This window comes from Drosophila sulfurigaster, chromosome 2R, assembly GCF_023558435.1.
Source record: "Drosophila sulfurigaster albostrigata strain 15112-1811.04 chromosome 2R, ASM2355843v2, whole genome shotgun sequence".
NCBI lineage: Eukaryota > Metazoa > Arthropoda > Insecta > Diptera > Drosophilidae > Drosophila > Drosophila sulfurigaster.
In genome coordinates, this window is record NC_084882.1 from 27,305,128 (window position 1) to 27,330,830 (window position 25,703).

Here is a 25,703-nt window from a genome sequence, read left to right on the forward strand (position 1 = left end):
TTCATACAATATACAAATGCAAAAAATAACATTCTGCTGTCAGCGCACTTACCTCAAACCCAAGTTGGCAGCACTGCCCATTGCAAGACTGCCAACCGCTGACATTGGTGTCGCAGTATTTGTTGTGACTGCATTTGCATTTGCAGTATTATTGCTAATGCTGTTGTTGTTGCTGCTGTTGTTACTGCTATTGTTGCTGCTGTTGTTGTTATTGTTGCTGCTGCTACGATAGTCCAGAATGCTGCTGTTGGCGCTGCTTGCTCGACTGTTCGCCATGGTGGGTGTTGTTGTATTGATGGCTGTTGTTGCCAGCGAAACGGCTGCTGCAATTGTGGTGGCAGCATTGAGAGCATTTGCACTGCTGATGCTGTTCATGTTGCTGCTGCTGTTGCTGGAAGCTAACGTACGAAATATGATATATATGATGAGCTGTTTTCTTTTATTTTTTTACTTTTGCGCACACACCTCAATTGTTAGTGTTGGTGATTGTTCGTGTGTGTGTTCATGTGTGTGTGTGTGTGTGTGTAGCTAGCACCATTTGCATTCGTAACAGTGACGAGCACTGTTAGCAGACCATTCATGTTAAATTTCGAATGGGAATGGAGATAACATTAAAACCAAAAGGTACTTAAAACTTAACATTAACAGCCGCTGTTAGTTGTGTGCCCAAAATGAAGAGAGAATTGGATAAAAACACAAAATAAATGAATTTAGAAATTGTTTTTTGGTTTTGCTTTAAAATATACATTTTATTCATTTTTCAAATAAATAAAATAGGAAAATATTAGGTTTTAGTTCTTGTTTTGTTTTCTATTTAAGTTATGTAAAATTAACTTAATTTAATTTATAGATTGAAGTAAAGAAAAAATAGTGGTATTGTTTGTTTTGTCTTTTGTTTAGTTTACATTAAATTTGTAGAAGAAATTAATATAATTATTTATAATATAGACGTAGTTTAGCTTAATATTCGTATTAAGTACAAGTATTTAACCTAAGTTAGAATCCATAGCGATAGAGAATTGTTGTGTGAAAGTATAAATATTATTTGTACAATTTGTAGTAGTTTGTAGATTACTTAAAGAAATTGATGCAATTTGTAGGATTTGTGGTTTGACATTGTAAGAGTATGTTTGTGTGTGTGTGTGTGTGTGTATGTACATGATCACTTGTACCGAGTTAGTTAAACTTAAACTAGAATAGTCATTAAAAGTAATTGCAATCATTTAATTAGTCTGGCAACGCCATGTGGTGAGAACAGTTTTGTTTTGCATGGCTGCTCCATGGTGGCGTATGCATGTGTTTGTGTGGGGGTGGTGAGTGTGTGTGTGCCGACACCAATTGAGTGGTAGTGAGTGGGAGGGAGATGGCACTACTTACCATGCGCCTCGGCTTTGGCATTATTGATAGCATTGTTCAGCGGAATCTGGAGACGAGCATTAACGGCCAACAGATGATCGCGACGTGCTATCAAACTGGTCACATGCTCCTCCAGACGCAGATTCTCGCTCTGCAGCTGATGCAGACAGTTTAGCAACGAAGCAACTAAACAGAGAGAGAGAGAGATAGGGGGATTAGCAATGTTGCAAGTGGAAACGTTGCAGCTGTTTAGATGCGCCATACTCACTGTCAAAGTGCTGCGCCTGCTCCATGAGAAACTGCGATCCCTGCTCCCACTGGCGCTCCAGCAACTGTTCCAGACTCTGCGGTATCGGCATGTTGCCATTGATGCCACCGCCACCGAACATCGATTGCAGCGGATTCGGTGCCGGCGTCGCTGTTGCGGCAGCTGCAGCCGCAGCAGCGTTGCTCGCATTCCGCTGCTTGCCGGGAAACGGAACGCCAGCGAATTGGGAGGTCATCGAGTCGGGCGTGTAGATGGCATGATCCTGGACCTCCATGTGCAGTTGCTCCGACAGCTTCTGGGCCACACTGCTGCTGGGATTCACATGGTTGCCCAGCATATGTGTTGCCGTGTGTGCAATGATTGAGCTGCTGTTGCTGTTGCTTGCATTGCTGGCGGGTGTTGCTGGCGGTGTGGGTGCATTGACGGGCGGCACAGCGGCAGTGGCAGCAACTGTTGCTGCTGTGGCACTACTGCTGCAACCATTCTGCAGTATGCGCACATCCTTGAGATCCGGTTGCGTGGCAACTGTTGCTGCTGCCGCCGCTGCTGCTGCTGCTGCTGCCGCTGTTGTTGCAGCGAGTGTTGCGTCTTTGGCCTTGCGTCCACGTTTGCGCACATTGCTGCTAGCTGCCACTGCGGCTGTGGCTGCTGCAGCAGCATTGATTGCTGCCGTCGTCAGATTCGTGTTCAGATTCGAACCAAACTCGGAACCCGGTGAACTTGGAGGCGAATCCTTGATGGCGCTAACGGGCAACATCGGCACATCCATTTGTGCCTCGTAGGTGAACTTGAGACCGCCGCCGCCGCCGCCACTGTTGCTGCTGCTGTTGGGCGTGTTGTTGCTGCCCAGATTGTGGCTGCTGCCGAGATTGAGACTCAACAAACTGTTGCTGCTGCTGCTGCTGGTGGTTGCTGATGTTGTCGCTGGGTTGCTCGCCAGATTGAGATCGGGAGTTCTGTTTGATTTCGTTGCCGTCGATGAGGTTGTTGTTTTAGCAGCGTTGTTGTTGTTGTTGTTGTTGGTGGTGGTTGTTGGTGTTGTCGTTGTTGTTGTGGTGTGGGAAGAAGCATTGTTATTTGTATTAGTAAATTGTAAAATCTCTAAATCTTGATGTTGATGTTGCTTTTGCTGTTGTTGCTGCTGCGGTTGTTGTTGTTGTTGCAGGTGCACAAATGGACTATTGGCGGAGGGTGAGGAGGAGCTAGAGGCTGAGGCTGAGGCAGTTGCAGATGTGGCATTAGCGCTTGGTGCATTGCTTAAACTAACATGTTGCTGTTGTTGCTGCTGCTGTTGTTGTTGCTGTTGTTGTTGCTGATACAACTGCGTTTGCTGAGCACGCAACATTTTTTTGTTTAATGGCTTTGCGGTTGCATTGTTGCTGCCACTTCGGTAGCATGCCACATGCGGCTGAGCTGGCGACTGTGTGGACATATTGACGGGGGGAATCTAACAGACTGACAACAGTCGAGGACATGGACGACGAGGAGGAGGAGCAAGTGGACGAAGCCGAGCTGCCGCCATGCTCTGTGGCAGCTGCAACATTGCCATTGTTGCTACTGCTGTTGTTGCGCGTATTACGCGTGGTTGCCACCGCAGGAGGCGAATCGATGGAGGACGAGGACAATGCCTGCAACATGACAACAGGCGAGGAGACACCGCCCGGCAACATGGCTTGCGGTGGCGGTGTGGGCGTGGCACGATAATGTGGCGAGCTGTGGCGACTGCTGCTGCCGCGACTCAATTTCTCAACGGTGCTTGTTGCAGCTGTGTTCAATGTTGCTGCTGTGCTTGTCGCTGGCGATGTGGTTGCTGCTGTTGCTGTTGTTGTCGTAGCTGCTGCATCGCTTTTACTCAACGCTGCAGCTCGTTTTTTGCCCGATCGTGATTGTGATTTGGTGGGCGTGGTCAATGCAGAGACGGACGAGGAGGAGGCGGAGGAGTTGGCAGAGGAGTGCAACGATTGCTGTTGTTGCAACTGATGATGTTGCTGCGATTGCTGTTGCTGTTGATGTTGCTGCTGCTGTTGCGATGCTTGCGATTGTTGATGTTGATTGTGGTGGGTTTGGTGAGTTTGGTGATTTGTATGATGGTGATGATGGTGGTTGCCACTTTCACCAGAGCGCGATCTACTTGTAAATATTGTTGTTGTTGTTGTTGGTGTGGTGGGTTTTTTTGAAGGGTTAATGAATGCGGAGGCGGAGGAGATTATATTCAACAGGATGTGTGGTGGGTTAGTGAAAAGCGAAATGAGAAGAGAGAGAGAGAGATAGAGAGAAAGAACAAGAGCAATTTTTAGAGTATGCATTATTTGTGTGTGTGTGTGTGTGTTGAATTTCCTTTAGTTAGTTGAAATCAAAGGTAAATAAGAAATGAGTTGCAGTGTGGTGAACTTGTTCGTGGTGGTGGTGGATTAAGCGTGGTGTGGCGTGTGTTTTGTGGTGCAACAACAATCAAAAACTATACGAAGAAGAAATTAAATAAACTGAAACTGAAACTCACCACTTGTGGTGAGTAAAAGCAACACAATGCAACAAAACAACAGAAACGAATACTTCAAGTGTTCACAGCAGTGTGGTGAGTATTTGCTGTGGTGAATTCACATCATATTTACCTGCTGCGTCTCGCTGGCGATGCTTCTTGCTCCTGCAACTGTTGCACTCGCGTCGTCTGCTTCTCAAAGCTGATCTTCAGGTTGCCACTTTCTGTGGTGGTGGCCGTCAGATTGCCGGTGTTGCCACCTGATGCACTGCTGCTCACCAATGAACCCAAGGCTGGCGACGATTTCCCACTCTGATGCTGTATAACAGAGCCAGAGCTGTTGTTGTTGCCACCGGCAGATGTTGCATATGCGCCTCCTCCACCTGTTGTTAGTGGCGACTGTGCGGATTGCTGTTGCTGCGGGGTTCCATGAGCTTCTGCAAAGGATTAGCAAGTATATTAAGGACTGTTTTGCTATTTATGAATGGAGTTGCAAAGCTTACCACTCGCATTGCTGCTGTTGGGCAAATTGATGCCAGGTACATTGGCTGTAGACAACGGCACCGAGACGTAAAGACTGGGCGCATTGCCGCTACTGCTGCTGGCAGCAACTGTTGCTGCGCTATTGCTGCTGCTGCTGTCCTTGCCACTGTTGCTGCTGTTGCCATGCTTACTGCTGCTGCTGCTGCTCGCCTTGCTCGACTCCGTCTTCGCATAGCTGGCTCCTGCTGAGCTGCTCGCACTGCTGGAGGTTGAGGTAGTGGCTGCTGTTGCTGCTACTGTGGTTGCTATCGCTGTGCCGCTGGTTGCTATCGTTGCGCTCGCTAATGTGGCATTCACTTCAGCGGTCGCCGATGTTTGGTGGGTGGGTGGACTCAACTCGGTGCGTTGCTGCAAATTGGAGATTAAAGATTAAAACGTTAGTTGGAAACAAAACAACCAAAGTGGTATTATTTATTTACATTTTCATATTTCGAAAAATAATCATAAGCTTAATGCTCTTGTTGCTATAGTTATTAATTCCAAGTTTAGCGCAATTTTGTTGCTTGCAAACAAAGTAATTAAAAAATAAGCTGGTTTCCCATGTTTATGTTAGAGAGATTATTATCATTAAAACAAATTTATACTGCACATATTAAAATTTTGTTTTTCAACCCTTAAAGAAAATCCTAACAACCTTTAAACCTAACAACCCATATCAACCCAATAACATTTGTATGTTAAAAAAAAACTTTATATTTAATTATCTTTATAATTTCTCATAAGCTCATTAAGCTTTCCCATAAGTTTACACCTGTTGTTTGCTGCATCTGGCAACGCTGCAGTATCTTTTTACGCTACTATGAGCAATTACAAATATACTGCATAGTGCAAATATATAAATCACTCATATCGCAGTTTACATTATCAGCGAGAAGCGACCGGAAAAGGCCACAGTAAATGTTTCTATGGAAAAACTTTTAATCATATTACAAGAAAAACTAGTCAATGATTGAGCTTTGTTGCGTGTGTGCGCCACTCATACACACATGCTTATACATATTTTTCATTCATATGTTTCTCGTCTTTTTTTTGTGTTGTTGCTTCGTCGATAACCTTCGTTCACTTATTGTTACTTCTCGCAGCTTAGTTGTTGTCTTTTGCGGTCATTAAAAATGTTGTCGAGACTTCCGGCCGCAATTGCGGCATGTAAACACACATGTTTACAAACCATAAGAGAAAAGAAGAAGAACCCAACAAGTATATACACGAGATTAGCATTAACATTGCGCAATAACAGCGCACTGTTAACAGCGACGAACAACAAAAAATCAGTGAAGCAAAGCTGCATTTGTTGTTTGTTTTCTTCTTCCTCGCGGGGGAGGGGCACGGCGGCGCCGCATGTGTTCCATATAGATTAAAAAGCTGCCAGTCAGCCTCACACACACACACACACATATAGACACATTTATATATAAAAACATACATGTATGAGTACATAATGCAACTCAAAGCTTATCGGCAGCCGTCGACGTTGCTGTCAATGGTAAAAGCAGCAGAGCAGCATGTAATAAAATGAGTCAGAGTCAGAAGAATGCAGCAACAGCAGCAGCAGCCGCCTGCAGTCAACAACAGTCTGCTGTCAAAACTCGGCGAGGGCAACAAATGCGACTGCTGCTGCAACACAATGGGCAAGTTTTTTCTCTCTCTTATTCTTATTTTATTTTGTGGTTTTCCCATATGCTGCCATATGCACTCGCCTCAATGCATTGTGTGTGTGCATGTGAGACAGCAAATGTTACTTGCAGCTAATGCACAAAACAATAAAGAGCAAAAGCAACAGACGCTGACTGGGAACAGCTAAAAGGAGAGACCACCACCCGATCCGTTCTCATGCTCTCATTCGGTCTCACGCACGCACACAGAGAGTTGCTCGACTCTTCTCGCGCTCTCTCTCTCTCTTTGCTCGATGCGTGAGAGGATTGTTGTTTATTTGGGTGGTGGGGGTGCAGTAGCTTGCTCGCCTGTCATTGTTGTTGTAGTTTAGTCACGTAGACAAAAACTATGCAGCTCGCACTGCGGCGTTGCCACCCTGTCGCTCTTACAATTCCAATCAGAGAATTAAGAAATATTGCTGCTGTTTAACCGCTGACTACCTGGCTAAAGTGTGGAACTTCCCGCCTGTTGCTCGGCCCGAAATAGTGTCGAATTTCGAGTAAACACCTTCATGGCTCATTAGATTTGGGTCAAGAGAAAAGACCCTGGACAATAAATCAATGGAGAGTAGTTGCTTGTCAAAAATAAAGCGAAGACATTCTTCAAATTCTGAGTTTTCTGTTTCACGGTCAAAAAGAGTTCTATGAAAAGTTCCTCTGTGTGACAGCTGCAGCTGAAACAATGGCTGCCATTGAGTATCGCTGATTATTATCCTGTTGCTGGAGTGGCTAATGGGCCCAGCAACAACAACCCCTTTTTTTTTGCGACATTTGCGTGATTTGCATTTCGAATTCGGGAATCGTTTTACTCACTGAATTCTCACTCTCTTCACTTCCTTCCCGTCGACGACGACAATATTTCAATTTTTGTAAATTCTTATTTTATTGCCACGCAGAGCTACAAATTCAATAAGAGCGGCGGCCGGAAACAAAATACCAACTATAAATATTATATTAGCGTGTGTCTGATGCCCCGTGGTTGCTTCTCTGCTGCTCTCAGCCTGATTTTTTTGTTGAACCCTCCATCCGATCCGATCCAATGCGATTTGATGTCGCGGGTAATTGTCGTAGTCGACTCACAACACGCAACGGAAAAAGGGTTGTGTCCTTGTCCTTGTCCTTGCCATTGTGTGGCAGGAATTTCGCAAAAACGCAAACGTGCCACATACAAACATTGAGGACATTAAATGCTGTCTATCGCAAATTGAAATAAACGACATCGACGGCTGATTGGAACACAACGACTGTGACTTCGAATGAAGTCTATTAAAAAATTGTGGGGGAGAACTCGATACTGTTTGTATTTGTACATTTGAGTTTTCCGAATTTACATTTTAAATTTCCTTCAACTCTCCCCATTGGTATAATAAGATTCAATACAGTTAATTTTTAATACATCATTGAGTTCTTTTGTCTACTCAAAATAAATGTCAAATTAAATAAAGTCTTTTCTTTATTTGATGGAGCATTTGAAATTTATTTGTACACTCCATATTTAAATAACAATACCTTAATTTGATTCTATCTGTAGCTCCAGATAAGTAAATAAAAGGATTATAATTACCTAGAAAACGAAAAACAATTTACGAAATTAAGAAATCCATTATTTCCTTAAAGTCTTATGCATGACTTGCTAAGAAAATGGGGATAAGCTAATCTCTGTGAGAAATAGTTCGCCTGTTGCAAGCTGCTGAGCTCCTATGTCAATTGAAGACTGACAGCAGCAAAGAAGAATACGAAAAAAAACAAGAGTAAACATAAGAAAAGTCGAAGACCTTGTGTCCCGCGTGTACCTGAAGACCTGAGTCTCAGAAGGCAGCTGTAACAAGATCGAAAGCAGGATCAATCAGCCGCCAGGAAGCCGCAGCAACAGGACAAAGAAACTCGGGGTAGCTCTCTGCTCTTGGATTGTGGCAGCTGTCGTAAACTAGGCAGCACAAACGTGCCACACAACGATGTTCTTGTTGTTTCTCATCTTTTTTAAAGACTGCCACAGGATATATGTGAAGACGGTACAATAAGTTATCCTTGAGAGTACGCGCGCAAAAAACAGAAACAGAAAACAGGGAATAAAACTTATCCTGAAGCAAAGTGAACAGCTGTCTGCGACCCTTTTGAACTGCGGGGCAGCAGCTGAGCCCGCCTTAAATGCCACTTACACTAATCAATAATCGCCCGCTTCGAACACACATAACATACAGAGATACTCCTATATCTTTCTCTTGGGGATCCCGTTCGAATGTCATTATAATTGCAATGCGCCCCACTCGTTGCATTTCTTTTGTTTTGCGCTGTGGCAAGTGGCAGGTGGTGGCATGCTTACAGGACATCATCATGCAGTTGGCAGAGGGTGCAGGTGCAACACAGTTGCATGAATAATGCGCCTCAATTATTGATGGAGTGTCAAAGACTTCGCGTGTGCACATCACAGTTGAACAAGCTGCAACATCTGGCCAGCCATTTGGCATGTCGCAAGTGGCATGCCTCACATTGCCACACAATCTTTTATGCAAATTGTTTGAAAGCAAACCAGAAATCAACTCCATAAGTAATACTCGACTGTCTGTAGTAATAAAGCTGAAGGGCCTTTGGGTGGAATTCAAATCTAGCACATTAATTCATGTCCCTTTTCCTATGATTTACAATGCATCCAATTTACATATGCTTCAAGGGAATTTTAGATTTAGTGAGTGGTACTAAATCACTGAGACTGTATATATTATCTATATATTTATATATATTTTCTGAATAAACGTAAGTAATCTTTAAATTCTTTGCATCTTAAGCTTCCATTATTTAATCAGGACATTAACCTGATCAACAGCTGAGAATTTTAAGACCTCACATATATTTCCATGATATTTAAATGAATCAGAAATCAAAATGACAAGCATGTTTTCATAATGTTGAGTTCCATTTTGAGCAGCCTAAGTAATTTGATAGACTTTATAAAAAAAAGGGTAGTAATTAGAAGACTAAAACATCAGTCAAAGCTACAGAAAAGAGATCAAATATCATTTTTTCCCTTAGTTTTACAACCCGATGAGTTGCAGTTTCTCTAGCACATTGCCAGCTGTCGAGTCTTGTCTCGTGTGGCGGCTGCCACATCTTGACACAGACTCCATAAAATTGCCCCAAAATAGATGCAAACAGTTTGGCTTGCAAGAAGGGCGCCGACCTGTAGCATAATCTCGAGAGATTTCTTTCTCCTTACCCCGGATAGCAGGAAACGTATTTTTAAATTGTGCGGGTATGTGGTGGCTGCAGCACCGCCTCCTCCTCCGGCCAGAGTTGCTCCTGCGGCACCTCCACTGGCGCCTAGATACGATGGCGACGCCGATGCTGAGCCGCCAACATATTCAATGGTCGCCGATGGCGTCGTCGAGGCGGATGATGGGGATGATGAGGCGGATGTCGAGTGCTGGCTACTGTTCTGATGGTGATGACTCTGATGCTGGTGCTGTTGATGATGCGAGGATGAATCGCGATCACGTTCCCGATCACGATCACGATGCCGGCGATGTTCACGATGTTCGCGATGTTTGTGACGATGTTCCTTATCCTTTTCACGCTTTTCGCGCTTCTTTTTCTTATTCTTGCGATGCTCCTTGTAATCAGCGACCTCCATGTGATTGTTGTTGTTATTGCTATTGTTGTTGTTGCTCTCTGCTGTCGCTGCCATGCTAACCATGGTGGCCGTAAAGTCCAGAGTGCTGTTAACTGTAACTGTGGTGGCTGCCACAGCCACAGCAGGCGCCACATCCATGGGCTGGGCATCCAATGTGTCCATCATCATCATTGTGTTTAGTATTCACTGTGTGTATGTGTATAAGAGTGTGTTTGTGTTGTTGTGTGATCACAGTTTAGACTTCGACTTCTTCGGTTTTTGGCTGCAAGCCAGGTTCACGTTCTCTGCTCGCTTTTCGACTGTTCTTTTAGCGTCAATTTTGTTTTGTTCACTGTGATTAGCCGAATGGCAGCATAGTCGTCGCCGTCGTCTTACTGTCAATCTCAGTCTCTGTTCTCCACTTTTATCGCTCTCTCTCTCGCTTTCTGAGTTTCTCGCTCTCTTCTGTTTCCAATTGTTGTTGATTCGTTTTCAATATTATTATTTTGTATGCTCTTTGGGCTGTTGTTCTTTTTCTTATTTTTTTTTTTACTTCAAATCACATTCACACACACACACACGCATAAACACACCGACACCGACACGGACAGACACGCACGCACACCCATACAAAATCACGGGCCGCATACGGAGAGCCAACTGTGAATGTGTGTGTGCGTAGCTGCTGCTGATGCTTCTGTTGTTGTTGTTGGGGTGAATAACTTGCGTGGCGGCGACTGGGCTGGCTTTGGCTCTCCCTCTTTCCTTCTCTCCGCTCCTCTCTCACTCGGTGTTTAGCGTAAAAGACGCGCACTCTTTCTCACTCTGGCGCACACTGCACAGCACAGCACAGAGAGACTCGTCGTCAAATCGTTTTATTTTCTACTTTTTTCTTTTGGCTCCAACCAAAACCACACACAAAAACACACAAATTGAATTTCTTTTAGTTGGAAATTAGCTTTTTTTCGGGCAGCATTTAAAACATGTGCTTAGCTGGCCACGTGAACGAGTAATATTTTGAGCAGTTTTCTTCATACACGAAAAACAACTTTTTTTTGCTGTGACTTCTGCTGCTCACAACACTGATGGCCATAAAATAGTGCACTGTTTACGCGCGATGTATTTGCAATGATTGCATTTAATGAATTAACAAATTGCAACAACGACGAACAATTACGAATTACACAAAAAACATAAGGCCAGGCTTGCAACAATGCATATAAAAAGTACGAATACACATGCACCTTTTATGCATACACAAAAAACGACAACTTAAAAAAACCGAACCGAAAGCAGAACAAGACAGCGGCCGCTACAGTGTTGTGGGTTGCTGGCCGTGCGGAGTTGTACTAAACTCTGCTCTCCGTCGACGGTTTTTGTTGCTGCAGTAGCACACGCAAACATGACCCAACGGCAACACAAGCGATGAATTCGTCGCTGCTCTGTGTGGTTGTTTCTCAAATGCAAGTGTGGTGGTGGTTGGGCATTGCTCTTAAACCTTATAGAGCATACGAAACGTACATTGAACATTGACAATAATTACGGAGATCAATATGAATAACATTAATTAACTCATACTTCTGAGGAAAATTTGTTTGGGATGTGAGGACAGTTTGTTCTCTAATCAGTAACAGAAATCCCACTGGGTACGTGAGTATTAAGTGAGAGAGAAAAGCGCCGAGCGCTACTGTTGTTGTTGTTGTTATCTGCAGCCGGTTTTCAGGGGGGATTATTGACGTATGTACGTATGTTTGTTTGTATGTATTGCATGTTATGTCTGCACGTAGACCAGACACGCACCAACACCAATACAACGAACGACAGCGACGTGTACACAAACAAAATGAAGCGCATAAGAACTCGAACTCGGCGACAGCATAAAAATAACATACAGATGTATCTACATACAAACTTACATAGGCGTACAAGCAAAAGTTAACTGGAAAAACGTCACCCAGTAAGCAAAGTGGAGAGCACAGCGATAAGGTTCAGTGACGCAAAGTCTTAATACGTATAGTTCTGATTAGGGGGAAATCCTCGAATTATTATTTATTTATGCGTTTCCGAGATTAATTTAGTAGCTCTGAATAATCTTGCTTCTAGAGAACCGCTTATATAAAATTGTTTTACTGGAAAAATTAAATTTATTTAACAATGTAGTAACTAAAGTTTATTATATTAATCAGTCTGTAATTCGATCGAAATGTTTGCTGGGCAGCGTATCACAAAACAGAACGCGTAAAAGTGAATCTTTCACAGTCGCTTAAACCACACACAAATATCAATGCACATACACTCATACAACTGCAAGCTCTAACATGCAGCGCATGTCGTAATGCTGTTGATGTTGTAATAAATACGGCTACAATAACAACAGCAATAACAGCGGTGATGACAATGTTATCAATGCAGACAGACAGCTTTTGCTTTAAATGACCAGGAAACGAAATCAACGAAAAGCTTAGCAAAACAAAATGTGAAAAGGAGAGGGCAAAGAATAATAGAAAACACGAAATCACAGGAAATGATATGAACTTACTTAATTGTTTGTGTGCTTAATATTATTGTTGAAAATATATTTTAAGGTGTGCAAACTGTTCACAGTCATTCACATCTTTTGGGAACAGTTTGGGCTGCGCGTGAGCGTAAGGGAAGAGAGCGTTTGCGAGAGCGACCGCCCAAGAGCGAGAGAACTCATTGCAACATATAACAACAACAATGTGATACTCTTTCATACTCTCTCCGTATTTATTCTGCGTGTATGTGTGTGTGAGTGTGTTTGTGTGTTTTATGCAATGCTGTCAACGGGGGCGGGTGCTGTATGCAGGTTAATTTCCCTGCTGCTATTGTTGTTGTTGTTTTTAGTATGCTAGCCAGACAGTGAAGAAGACAAAACAGGAAAATGAAAAATAATTGAATTGTAAGACGATGTTTACAGGAGGATGATGCGACGTCAGAGGAGACACGCAACAAACCTGTGACCACCAGACGTTTGCAATTGCCAATAAATAAAAAGCAGAAGAGGAATCATTGCAGCTGGAAGACTGAGACTGAGACCGAGAGAGGCAGCATAATTTGCGATGCAAATAAATGTGGAAACACAAAGCCCGAAAAATCATGGGGTAGAAATCAAAGAAGAAAAAACACAACAAAATAACGTTAAGTGGCATTTACCTGGGCGACCAAGAGAACGCGGAGGAGTAGGAGGAGGTGGAGCGACGGTGAACGTGCCTGTTTTACAAAACAAACAACAAGAAACCGACTTGGAAATGGATGGAAATGGGAACGGCACAAACATTGCCGTTGCATAGCCAACGGTTGGTTGAATTCCCCTTACTCCACTCCCCCTCCCTCCGCTCCTCTAACAGTTGTCGGTAATCAAATCAAAAAAGGTGGCAAAGAGCACAATAATGGCGCCGCATTGTTGTAAGCCAAGGAATTAATTTTAATAACCAACAGTGTGGTTGTTGATGTTGTTGTGGTGGTTACTTTGACAACAAAAGAAATTTTCATCAATTTGACAAAGCTTAATTAACACACATACTACACACATAAAACTTGAAGCAAGTAATATGAATTAATATGGCCCAGACGAACCACTTGCAGATCTCCAGAACCAGACAGGTGCTTGTGATGCATTAGAGTTAATGGGTCTGAGGGCAATCAGGAGTTGGGGTCATTAAACTTCAAAACAACAGGCAGCAGGCAGCGGGCAACAGGCTCCCAGGAGTAAACAGAGCATAAAAGCGTGTAAATATTTGGCCAGGCAGCGTTTTGACTGTGCACACGACACTGAATAAACTCATTTCGTGTATGCACATTATCAATAAACAAAAAATGTTAAAAAATAATAAAAGGGGCTATGACTAAGCAAATACATTTGAAAGATCAAGTAATATTCGAAAATGTCAACCATTAAATATTTGCTTAGTCCAAAAGGGTGGGTGGGAAGAGTTTCAAGAGTAGAGCAAGAACAGCTGTTAAGACTTTACATTAACCAAATGGGGAACAGCTGTTAAGGCTTTACATTAACCAAATGGGGTTAACAGTGCGCGAGAGACGTTGAAAGCCGGCGCTGTTAGCATTAACATTATGTTGAAAAAGTATCTGCTGTTAAGCAATTGACTTAATTTCGAATTTCATCTGAGCTCTGACAGTTGCACTACCAAAAAAAAGAAGGTAAGAAGTAATAAAAGCAATATGAAAAAATTGTTATGGCAATAAAACACACACCACGGGACACGTGTCGTACCTAAGTAGGAAGGCAAACATACGATACAACGGCGCATTTGCACCCACAGTACACAACAAAAAAAAAAAGGTGTTGATTTTGTTGCCGGTTGACCTGACAACTTAAGGTCCCTCCTGCAAAACGAAGTATGGCAGAAAATTAATTGCTTCAGGAAGACTACTATTTGTCGAAATGTTTTATGTTTATGACCATTTAGAGGGAATCAGTTAAGCCGGCAAGCAAATACACTTTATGATGAGCCACTGTCATAAAGCGAAGCAAATAACGCACACACTTTTTAGCTTTAGCCAGAATTCTGAACGATTCACACACATCACATGCATCAGCAGTTCTTATATGATTTTTGACAGGCGTTCGTAATTGTGAATAGTCACGGGTGACAATTTTTATAAATTATCACCCACCACCCAGTTTGACACCACCAACAACAACAACAACAACAACAAAATGTACACTAAACAACACAGCATGAAGTCCTTCCGTTGATTGCTATTATTTTGTTTTCACTTTTCAAACTCTAACTCAAACCCAACCACCCGCTGTTTTAGACAATAAATGTGTGGTAGTTGTGGAAAATAAAATATGAATTGCAATTTTGGAATTTTCAATTTGTTGCCAACCCATCGAAGCGACACCTTTTTGGAAAGGTTCCAACAACAAGCAACAATTCAGCTCGTGCGGCGAAAATTTGGTAATGGCAAATCAATAATTTGGCCATTAAATGCAATGTTTTCACGTAATTGTCATCAATATCAACTGAAGACGTGCACTTCAATGCCAGACATGAACAGTAAATGAAATTGATGACTATGATTTATAGACATAGATAAGAAGTCGCTAAGACATACAGTTTTTTTACACCTTGAGAAAATTTAAGGAAATATTACAACACTTTCAACATAAATCAGCTGAATTTTTATATTAAACAGCATTTTAAATTTTCCTTTGATTTTTCAGATTAAAAATCTTCGGACATTTCCACATTTTTGCTTTTGATTTATATACAAGTTTTGATCCAATTTAGCTTTAATACATATCGAAAGATATTTACATATTTCAACGCATAAATCCATTCGCACCAGCGATCACAAGATATTAAAGATTAATTAAAGCCAAAAGCAACGTATAATTATATATACTTATGTACAATATAAACTATATTTAGAGCTCATCACTGTAGTCATCGCGCCAATGCCTGAAAATTGTTGTTTATCAATTGGAAAAATGTTAAGAGATTTTTCATCTGTGCGATGCATGTGTCATATGTGCAAAAATTTCAAAAACGAATCAATCCGAAATAGACGGTGACTAGGAAGGTCTATAAATATAGTAGCATAGCTACGTATCGAAGAGCTAAAAACCGAACAACGATCAACAAGCGAACGAACGGATGAATAACCCAACACACTCTACAAACACACCTGGTTGCGGGCGACCTCAGACAATTTTATTTATTTTTCTTCACAATATATGTTGGTTTGTTGTTTGTGTATTGAAAAAATTTTAAGAATATAATATATGACATCGTATGCCTGGCATGGCAACGTCAACTATTCGTGGTCAACGTCATTAGAAAAACACAATAAATAATTGTCTATGTGATTAAGTTGATGATGGAGGAAACGATACCCTGCAGTCTTTTGTTGTGAACAACAGAAGAATACAACATTCATTGTAACAACTATGCTCAATTCTTCTCTAAGCAATAGTATTTATTAATTACTTACAATCTGTTATTCTCTACGCTATAAAAACAATACCAGAAATCTGGAAAATACTTACAAAAGTTAGAATCTGATATTTTCTTCGATAAAATACTAAAATGAAATACCGGAAATCTCAAAATTAAATACTTCCTTAGAATCAGGTATTTTAGATAAGAATATACCAAAAAATAATATTAAAGGAAATTACTGCCAAAAACTTAATACTGAAATTTATTATATGAAACAAACATTTTTCATCTTTCTTTGCCATAATATGAGGTTTGGTCCAAATAAGTTGTTTTCCCTATTATATAGTACAAGAAATCCGAAAAATACTAGGTTATGATCTGATATTTAATCTGATGATAAAATACTAAAAAGAAATACGTAAAATTTTAAAATGAAATACTTCCTTAAAATCAGGCATTTTCTACAATACTATACCAAAACTAATATTAAAGGAAATTACTACCAAAATGTGAATACTAAAATTTATTATTCAAAACAAACATTCATTCATCTTTCTTTGCCAGAATATGAGGTTTGCTCGAAATAAGTTGTTTTCCATGTGTTCTTATAGTCCAAGAAATCCGAAAAATACTTCGATAGAATTTGATCCCAAAATAAAATACTTCCTTAGAATTTAGGAATTAGCATAGGACACAATAATATACTAAAAATTGATATTTTAAGATATAACTGCTGAAAAGTTAACACTGAAATTTATTATTGAAAACAAACATTTGTTCATCTTTCTTTGCTGGTTTTAACACTATGAACTAATACACCCACTTTTTATTTATTAAGTAGAGTATAAGGACAATGTGGCATTGCATAGACTAAGTATTTACAGCAATGCGAATATTTTTAAGCGTATTTGGGGTGATGACGCCGACAAAACGTCAAATGTCGATTAGTTGAAAGTGTTTTTTTTTTGTTATATTTTTTTTTGAAAAACACGACAAGAACATAACATGACACGAATTCCATTTCATTTCCAAACTAAAAATCCTAAAAAAAATATCGTATAAAAAGTGCTCAAGAGCGTAATTGTCAATTTTTTAAGAGAACTACCTCGAACTGAAGCATAAACAAGCACGTGGCATAGGGAATCGGTAGAGTTTTATCTATAGATTGCAATAAACAAACACGGCACGCTCTTGAGTGAAAGAGCGAAGCTTTTTTCCCCAGCTCTCTTTGGGGAGAGGACAGCATATTAGCATCATATTTATATTTAGACTATATCAGATCGGTTATGGAACATTTCGTATGCTTTTTTCTTGAGCAATCGTCGAGACATACATACATAGAAAACGAGCAGCTCATATGTACACACACATCGTTGGGTGTAACTTCTAGAAAACTTTGCGCGTATGTATGTTGAGCAATTATATTGCTCACGAAGTCGGTCGATCGGTCGGACGCTAAATATAGATCATATGCGATGGCTCAATCTCGAGAAAAACCGAAGAAAACTAGGAAAAACAACGCATCCATCCCACCCACTAGCCAGCCCCCCAAATGCAAATGAATTTTATACAGGTATTTCAATAATAAAAAAAAACATAATTGTACAACAAATTTTCTGAAAACACATTGAAAATTCCAAAAAGAAAATTGTGAGGTTGTTGTTGTTGTTTTTTTCATGGAACCCACTGGGGCATATATATTATTGGATGTTATGTGTGTTGTATATAGAGCGTGAATGAATTTGCTCATGAATTAGAAAAGAAATTAAACGAATATTTGCAAGAATTCGAAAGTACTTATAAGATACAAAAAAAACTAAATAAGCTAAATATACATACATATATCATCATCTTCATATTCAACATCATCATCAATATATATATATTATTATCATTTATCATAATCATATAAACATATTCAATTGAGCAATAGCTCGTTTGGTTCGATATTGGAGCATATTACACATTGATTTTTGGTTTTTATCGAAATCGAAGTCGAAACTGCAGTTCGCTCGCTCTCGCTTCCTTTTTGTGTTATCTGATAGTCTCTCTCTACCAGGTACAGTTTGCAGTTTGGCGCCAATCGATAACAACTTTAGCTTACGCTGCACAACTGTACCCAATGTTAGCCTGTATTACTTTCTTTCTTTTTTTTTTGTTGGGGGTTTTTTTCTTTTTGTTTTTTTAGCCTTTGCCATTGTCGGTAGTTTGATTCGTTAGTTAAAGTTAAAGCGTTCGAAATGTTAAGATTCGTATTAATTTGTTTTCGTAAGTTCTGAACGTCATTAATGTTGTTTGTTTGTTTGTTTTTTTTTTAGGTTTTTGAAAATTTTCTTTTATTTTTTTGTTCTTTTTGTTGGATTTTTATAGTTGTTTTTTTGTTCATAAAGCTTATTATCTCACATAACCTAAGACATTTCGTTCATCAAAAAATCGTTGGAAAAACCGAAACCGAAGACTACTAAGTTAGCTAGTGTTGTGAATAAGATAGATTAGTTTCTGGGATAGATTTTAACAAAATGTATTGGAACAATTGCTACTGTTGCCCTCTCTTCATTACGGATATTATTGATAAATTTAATTAAATTAAATTCGCATTGTTGCTGCTGATGCATTCGTTGCATTCGCATTTTAGAACGTTGTCAAAGCGCCCGCGCCCAATCCGTAGCCCACACCCTTAGGTCCGAAATTGCGGCTATAGCAGGATCTGCAATAGATATCGCCATCGGGTCCATCGTTGAGATTCGTCGAGTCCAGAGACTTGCGGCAATCGGAGCAGTAGAAGCAACGCTTGTGCCAGATGCGGCTCTTGCTGATCATCTGTTCGGCGGCAAAGACGGCGAAACCACAGCGAGGGCAACCGCCCGAGGTGCGCTGTCCGTTCAGTGGACGACCGTCGGGGAATTGAATGGTCGATTCACCGCTGGTGGAGACCAATGTGGGGGGCATGACCGTAGCCAAAGCCCTTGGGTCCATAGCGCTTGCCGTAGCAGGCCTTGCAGTAGATGTCGCCATCGGGGCCATCGCAGGCCAGCACCGAGTCCAGGGGGCGGTGGCAATCAGTGCAGTTGTAGCACTTCTTGTGCCACATCTTGCCCTTGGACAGCTGCTGTTCGGCAGCAAACACAGCGCCACCGCAACGGGGGCAACCCTCACCCTCGGGAGCCTTGATCGAGGTGGTGTCCGGGTTGATGAAGGGACGACTGGCGCTGATCTGATCCTCGGTCAGGCCATCGGTCTGCAGGAAACCGGAGCCACAGGCAAAGCCATAGCCATGAGGTCCCCACTTCTTGCCGTAGCAAGTGCGGCAGTAGACATCGCCATCGGGACCATCGCTGGCATTGATCGAGTCGAGCGTCTTGTGGCAGTCTTTGCAATTGAAGCACTTCTTGTGCCACTCGCGACCCTTCGACAGCTTCTGCTCGGCAGCGAAGACGGCGCCACCGCAACGGGGGGCAACCCTCACCTGGACGAGCACGAATCCTATCGACCTCGATGGCTGCGCGCATTTGCGGGGCACCCTCATCGTTGGCATAGCAATCGGATTGCAGAGCGCCACCGCCCTGACCGTAGCCATAGCCCTTGGGTCCGAACTGCTTGGCATAGCAGCCCTTGCAGTAGATGTTCTTGTCGGGTGCCTCGCAGCACAGGATCGAGTCGAGACCCTTCTTGCAGGTGCCGCACTTGAAGCACTCCTTGTGCCAGCTGCGACCACGGGCCAACATCTGTTCGGCTGCATAGACGAAGCCACCGCAACGAGGACAACCCTCGCCATCGGGTGCCCGGGCAATGGCACGTGGCTCCATGCGAGCTCCATTCCTCACCGCATCGCCACCGTTCTGGAACTGTGCACCGTTGTCCATGGAGAGTGTGCCGGCGCCGGTGCCAAAGCCGTAGCCCTTGGGTCCGTATTTGCGGCCATGGCAGACCTTGCAGTACAGCTCACGTTCGTGCTCGGTGCAGTTGGTGGAGTCCAAGGATTTGTTGCACATGGAGCACCTGAAGCAATTCTTGTGGAATGAATAACCGCCGGCGAGACGCTCCTCGGCGGCGTATACACTCTTGCTGCAACGCGGGCATTTTGGGGATTCAATCACTTGCAGTGGCATTCTGTTATATTTTTGCTTTTTCTAATGATTGTGTATGAATATTTATTTGTATATATCGTAATCCTTTTTGTTTCTTTTGGATGGCAACAAATTGAGCTTTAACCGCGACTATTTGTATCTGTATCTATGTGGTATATTATGCTTATTATCTGAAAGTGCAAACAGAGAGCAGAATTGAACATCGTCGTCGGCCGTGGCAAGAAGCTGAACTGGGAAAGCTGAAGCGAAAGCTGTGTTGCAGTGGTTGTTGTTTTGTTGGTGATCGTTGTTGGTATGATCTGGTGATCGTGATCGATGATGATTTAAGCGCTAAATGAGACGGAAAAGTAACTGATCTAAAGTCTGTACTCCAAATTCGTGAGTGAGAGAGTGGAGATGTGTGTTTTGTTTGTGTATTCCTCTTATCTACTAAAACTTTAATAGTTCTCTTTCAAGATCTGTCTCTTAAGTACACGTATTAATATAACTAATCCTATTGATTCTGCTCAAACTAATAACAATGCTCTGTTTTTGTGTCTAACTCTTTTCAATCTACCTTTTAGTACATGTTCTAAATAAATTGATAGAATTTGGAGATCCTTCACACTAAAATAGAAAACTATGTGGACTAAAGTCTGTTCGTAAATACAATTCAAAAGGTATCTTTAAAATTACTTCTAACAATCACTCTCCACATGACTACAAATCGATTTAAGATCATGTACTAAAACAGTCCTCTCCTTAACGATCATGTACTAAACAAATTCTCTCCTTAACAATCGTGTTCTAAAACAGTCCTCTCCTTAACTCACGTCATAATTTGCTTTATTTAATCGGTCAATCAATCTTGTTGCTAATGCTAATATATTTTCAATGAAAATTACCCAACCAGATACACAAATATTACGTATACGCACAGTACACATTTCTTAATGATCACTTTAGCTAAGAAATATTCTTGAAAATGAAAAATTAATTTCTTAATGCTGCAAACAAAAACGTGAGCAATAATTGTGTATCTATCGAGGATTTCGAGAGAAATGTTTTATAAAAATAACACAGGTGTATGATAGATAGATAGATACATATAGACCGCAAATATGATCGCTCTAGAGCTCCCTATGACACAAACACATAATCCTCTCGATCTCTCTCCCGATCTGTCTGAGTCACTATCTGCATAGTATTCGTTATAGTTCGTTTTGAGACGTTTCCGTGGATTAGATTAGATGCAAATGAAGAGCTGTGTTTACTTGATGATAACTGCACGGGGCGGGTTAGTTAGTTGCAACTGCAATATCGGTTAATAGTCACCATTTCTACATACATACATATATATAGAAATATAAATCGTGCTATATATATACATATATACGTGTTCCTAAATATATGAGGAAACTATACCTATCCCATACACAACACCGCACACGACAGAGACCGAGTACTGAACTGGAAGATTGCTCAACGCAAACTAATCTATAGAATTGTGAGTGCACACGGCACACGGTGCTGAGTTTTTCCTACATTTTCCGTTTTCATTTTTCGTATTTCGAATCATTTTGAGTTGATTTTGAGAAACTTTAGATGCGGAACAATTTTTGTTCAGCTAATATCTCGCAAGAGAGTGGGATGGAAATATTATTGTGTGTGTGTGTGTTGCTTTCGAGTGTGTGTTGGGTGTGTGTGTGTGGATCTCAAGGCAGACAACGGCGTCTGTGGTTTTTCAACTTGTTCTACACACACTCTCACACACACACGCATGAAAAAGTTTTTCATTTTCATCACACATTTCGGGCCGTTTCTCAGTTGTTTTTTATATGCGGTAACAGGGCGAAAATGTTGTGCGAAATGAATTCTATTTTTCTTTTTTTATTTGTTCTTTCGCATTCTCTTCTATCTACACTTCTTTGCGCTGCGAATTGCACTATCATTAGCTATGATTAGCTAATTGAATACCATAATAATTGCTATTAATGTGAGATCTTGTTTACAATTTGCAGTTAAAGTTGCAGCACATTTTTTTTTTTTGTTTAATTGATGTGTTTGGAATACACCAAAAATTTCTCCAACTATTTTTCAAGTTTTCACACACACTCACGCACACACACACACCAAATACATATAGTAGATATATGTATGAAGTTTTCTTTACTCCTGGGCGAAAAGCTTTTCATCACTAAAAAACAGATCTATAAATACGAGTATGTGGGAAATGCGTTCCCCCAATGGAGCCAACTACATTTTATTTTTTCTTCGCTTTTTCGTTCGTTTTTCCTGCTTTTTTTGTTGCTACTTCTGTTGCTGCGTTTGCTGTTGTTGTTGGTTTTGTTGCTGTTGTGGTCAAAATGTGTGCCAAATTTTTAAGGCGCTTCTAAAATTAAACTTCATCATATGCATTTTTTCTGTTTTTTGTTGTTGGTGAACAGCTTTAACCGATATTATCAGAGCACTGCACGACTTTCATTCTATATATGAATTATGCAGTAGGTGTATGCAGTATTTTGAATGTATGCGTGTATATTATTATTATATACTATATTTACTTTTCGTTCGTAATAATAAAAATTTCGCAATAAAATTTTTAGTTGATTTCTTAATTTTACTAGAGCCTTTTGGCTTCGATTAGCAACGATTTTCGACTGAGCGCGCTAGAAAATTGTCAACTTTTTGAATGCGGCAACTCGGGAGAAAATTGAGCGTCTTCGTCTGCACACGGCACGACGATAGTGACAATGACAATCGAGTTCTTTTCTGTCGCCGAAGCCAAATGACGATGACTATATTCCCCCCATCAGCAACAATAACAACAATAAATACAATATGAATAATACACGCCCAACAAATCAAATATTATACATATATTCCCAGACTTTTTTTGTCCGACCGTAAATTTGATCAAGAATATTAACATTTGTGTTTACGTAGAATATTAAATGAAAGGAGTTGTCAAAATCACAGAGTAATGCACTCTTATAACGATCTCTCTCGTGTATTCATGAGAACATTATTTATTTGTTTGGTTATGTTGTCAACAATTAATTAGCCTTAACATTTGCATTCAATTAAATTTGTATATGCTACGCATTTTCCCTTGCAAATATTTTGCATTAAAAAAGTTATTAATGGGGCATGGGCACGTCAATCTGCATCAATCAAATCAGCAAACAGAAATAGGAAATTCACACAGATGCCCACTACTTTCTGATGGAACAAAATCGTAGAGCAGAGGCGAACTAAAAATACCCTCGAAGCTTGACTTGATACTGTGAAATTTCCCTTTTGGGACTAAATTCCTTACAACAAAAAGTGCAGCATACTTTCGGGTGCTTGCAAGGATTTCACGTGAAATTCACAATAAATACAAGTTGTTCAAAGTAATTACATTTCAATTCTTAAATTTATACAATATTCTAACTAAATAACATACTTTAAATTGTTTATCAAAGTTGAGTATCATATAACTTATAGCCATAGTGAATTAATTATATTTATAAACACATATTAAACAAATACTTTCTCTATTCAAGCAGAAAGCACATAAAAAAATCAAATTTCTCACATCGCTTTTCGCTCACGTGACGCATATACCCGCGTTAATTTCAGCACCCCATGAGTATTTTTGAAAGAAACAAGCAATACTTGAGCAATTCTATTTGGTATGCACACCTCATTTATATAGTATTATATGTACATGATTTTTTCGATTTGTTTCTCGTATATACTGACGCACACCTTGTGTTTGAATATTTAAAAGATGTTCGGCAAGGTGTATGCATTAATAATTGCATTTCTACTTATAAATATGATACGAATGTTGGCAAAGCGCCTGCGCCTTTTGCTGTCTTACACTAATTGCTTGGGAGCGAGTGGAATGACTATAGAAGTATGGAAACTATTTAGCTGATCCTTTCCAATCAACACATAGAGAGTGAGAGAGATTACGAGGAGAAGAGTAAACAGCAATCGGCAATAGCACTTTGGCACTTGACAAGTTGTAGACAAGTGTAGAAGATTAGAAGACCATCACTCAATGGGGCAACAATGTAGCCGGTTAAGAGTATTTTGTAGGGGGAAGAGAAACTAAAGAGTCGCCTTAAAATAACTCGAAGACGTGCTCTTTCTTAACACTATTTATAAATTTCGTTTGAGATAAATAAACTATGAGAAAATCACTCACCCGTTTCGAGCTCTTTTCAATTTCCTTCTCAAAATCTGTTAGTGGCGTCAACGTCACGTGCACATCCTTAATAATATCCCGAAATGAACTGCAATAAAGGTAGTTAAGCTTTAGTTATCATATATGACGTTAATCAATAAAAGATGTTACCTATTGTGATCGTCCAGCAGTATGCTCGACTTGGCAATGTCTGCTTTACGTTTCTTCGATGAAGCTGACGACGAGCTACTCGATGACAAGGACTGACTGGATGTTGTTGTCGATGAGGCAGATGCCTCAGAGAGTGCTGCTTTACTGCTGCTGCTTAAACTCGTTGATGTATTGCTGCTTATGCCACTCATGCCCAGCACATTGCTGCTGCTGCTGCTTGTGGACGAACCAGCGCCCGGCAAGCCATCCAAATGGCCAGTATTGCTATTGCCCCCAAAGACAGCGGCTGTATCCTTTAAGATGTTGCTGCTGCTACTGCTACTTGTGGGATGCAGCTCAGTGCCAAAGCCACCGCCCAAGTTGCTAGCCAAATGCAATTTGCCCGTTAGGCTGCCAGACGCCGAACTCGTTGGCGCCGTCGTACTCAGATTCTGGGCATGATTGCTGTGCTCATTTAGTGCGGCCGTAGCAGAAAGGCTGCTGCTGCTGCCACTGCTAGATACATGTGGCACTGCACTGGGATGCGACGTGGAACTGCTGCTATTCGCTGGCATACTCGATGTAGTGGGTATGTTGCTGCTACTGGTTGCAACATTGTTGTTGTTATTGTTGCTGCTGCTGCTCGTGGCCGCAGCGGCTTCCTTTGAGCTTTCCTTGTTTTTCGATGATTTGGAAGATTTCTCGCGAGATGACGACGACGACGAGGATGACGATGAAGCCGATGAATGAGAGAAACTGTTGTTAGATGAATTGCTGCCACCATCCTTATCCTTGTCCTTGCTAGAGCCAGAGCTAGATTGCTTGCTCATATTTTTGCTATGCTTATCCTTATAACTGCCACTGGAGCTGCTAGCTGATGACTTAGTACTCGAATTGCTGGTGCCCATTGCTCCACTATTGCCGCTGCCAGAGCCAGGTACAGAGCTGCTGTTGATTGTATTGCCACTGCCACTGCTGCTGCCAGCACTGCTGGCGTGCGTCGATGCAGCATTGCTGTTGATGGTGTTTGTCAAGCTGTTGCTCACTGCATTGTTGTTGCTGTTGGAGCCACTGCTGCTGCTGCCGGGCAGAAAGCTGCTTGCAGTTGAAGTGTTCCCAGCAACTCCAGCATTCGAGGAGCTCAATGGATTCGAGGATAGGCCTGTTGATGTGGCCGAACTGCTAGTCGAAGACAGCGACGAAGATTTGCCCGAAGTATTTGACTTGCGCTGCTTAGACGAGGATGAAACGCTGCTGCCACCCCCACCACCACTCGAGAGATTTGTTGAGGAGCTGGCGTTCAAGCTGCTGCTGGTGATTTTGATGCTTGTCGCTGAGGTGGATGCCGAATTCATGGTCGAATCAATCTCCTTCTCGGGAGACGAGCATGAATCGGAGGAGGTGTCATGTTGTATGGGTTTGTAGGGTGGTATGGTTTTGACGTTTCCGCCTTTCTTCTGCAATATGAAAGACATTA

At 41.3% G+C, this 25,703-nt stretch overlaps 2 protein-coding genes across 4 annotated transcripts in view; both read right to left on the reverse strand.

The window, feature by feature from the left end:
• The window catches only part of LOC133839107 (protein AF-10), a 31,703-nt gene that overhangs the window by 2,151 nt on the left and 3,849 nt on the right, over window positions 1-25,703 (reverse strand). The window contains exons 1-6 of one of the 3 annotated variants that reach the window (XR_009894053.1): window positions 9,513-11,256; window positions 4,607-4,994; window positions 4,237-4,540; window positions 1,625-2,580; window positions 1,378-1,542; window positions 53-398 (exon numbers count right to left, since the gene is read on the reverse strand). Coding sequence is in view for 2 of the 3 variants with exons in the window: in XM_062270446.1 (XP_062126430.1) it covers window positions 1,370-1,542; window positions 1,625-2,580; window positions 4,237-4,540; window positions 4,607-4,994; window positions 24,098-24,185; window positions 24,248-25,683 (3,345 nt within the window). In the remaining variant the exon portion in view is untranslated. Of the gene's footprint in view, window positions 1-52; window positions 399-890; window positions 1,543-1,624; window positions 2,581-2,749; window positions 3,752-4,236; window positions 4,541-4,606; window positions 4,995-9,512; window positions 11,257-24,097; window positions 24,186-24,247; window positions 25,684-25,703 lie in introns of those variants that run through there. The other 2 variants (XM_062270446.1, XM_062270448.1) reach the window with 2 other exon arrangements.
• Window positions 18,203-21,414, reverse strand: LOC133839110 (muscle LIM protein Mlp84B). The gene is given in 4 exon segments (XM_062270452.1): window positions 18,203-18,775; window positions 18,777-19,286; window positions 19,288-20,090; window positions 21,325-21,414. Coding segments are annotated over 3 exon segments (1,476 nt in total). The 5' UTR covers window positions 19,942-20,090; window positions 21,325-21,414; the 3' UTR covers window positions 18,203-18,463.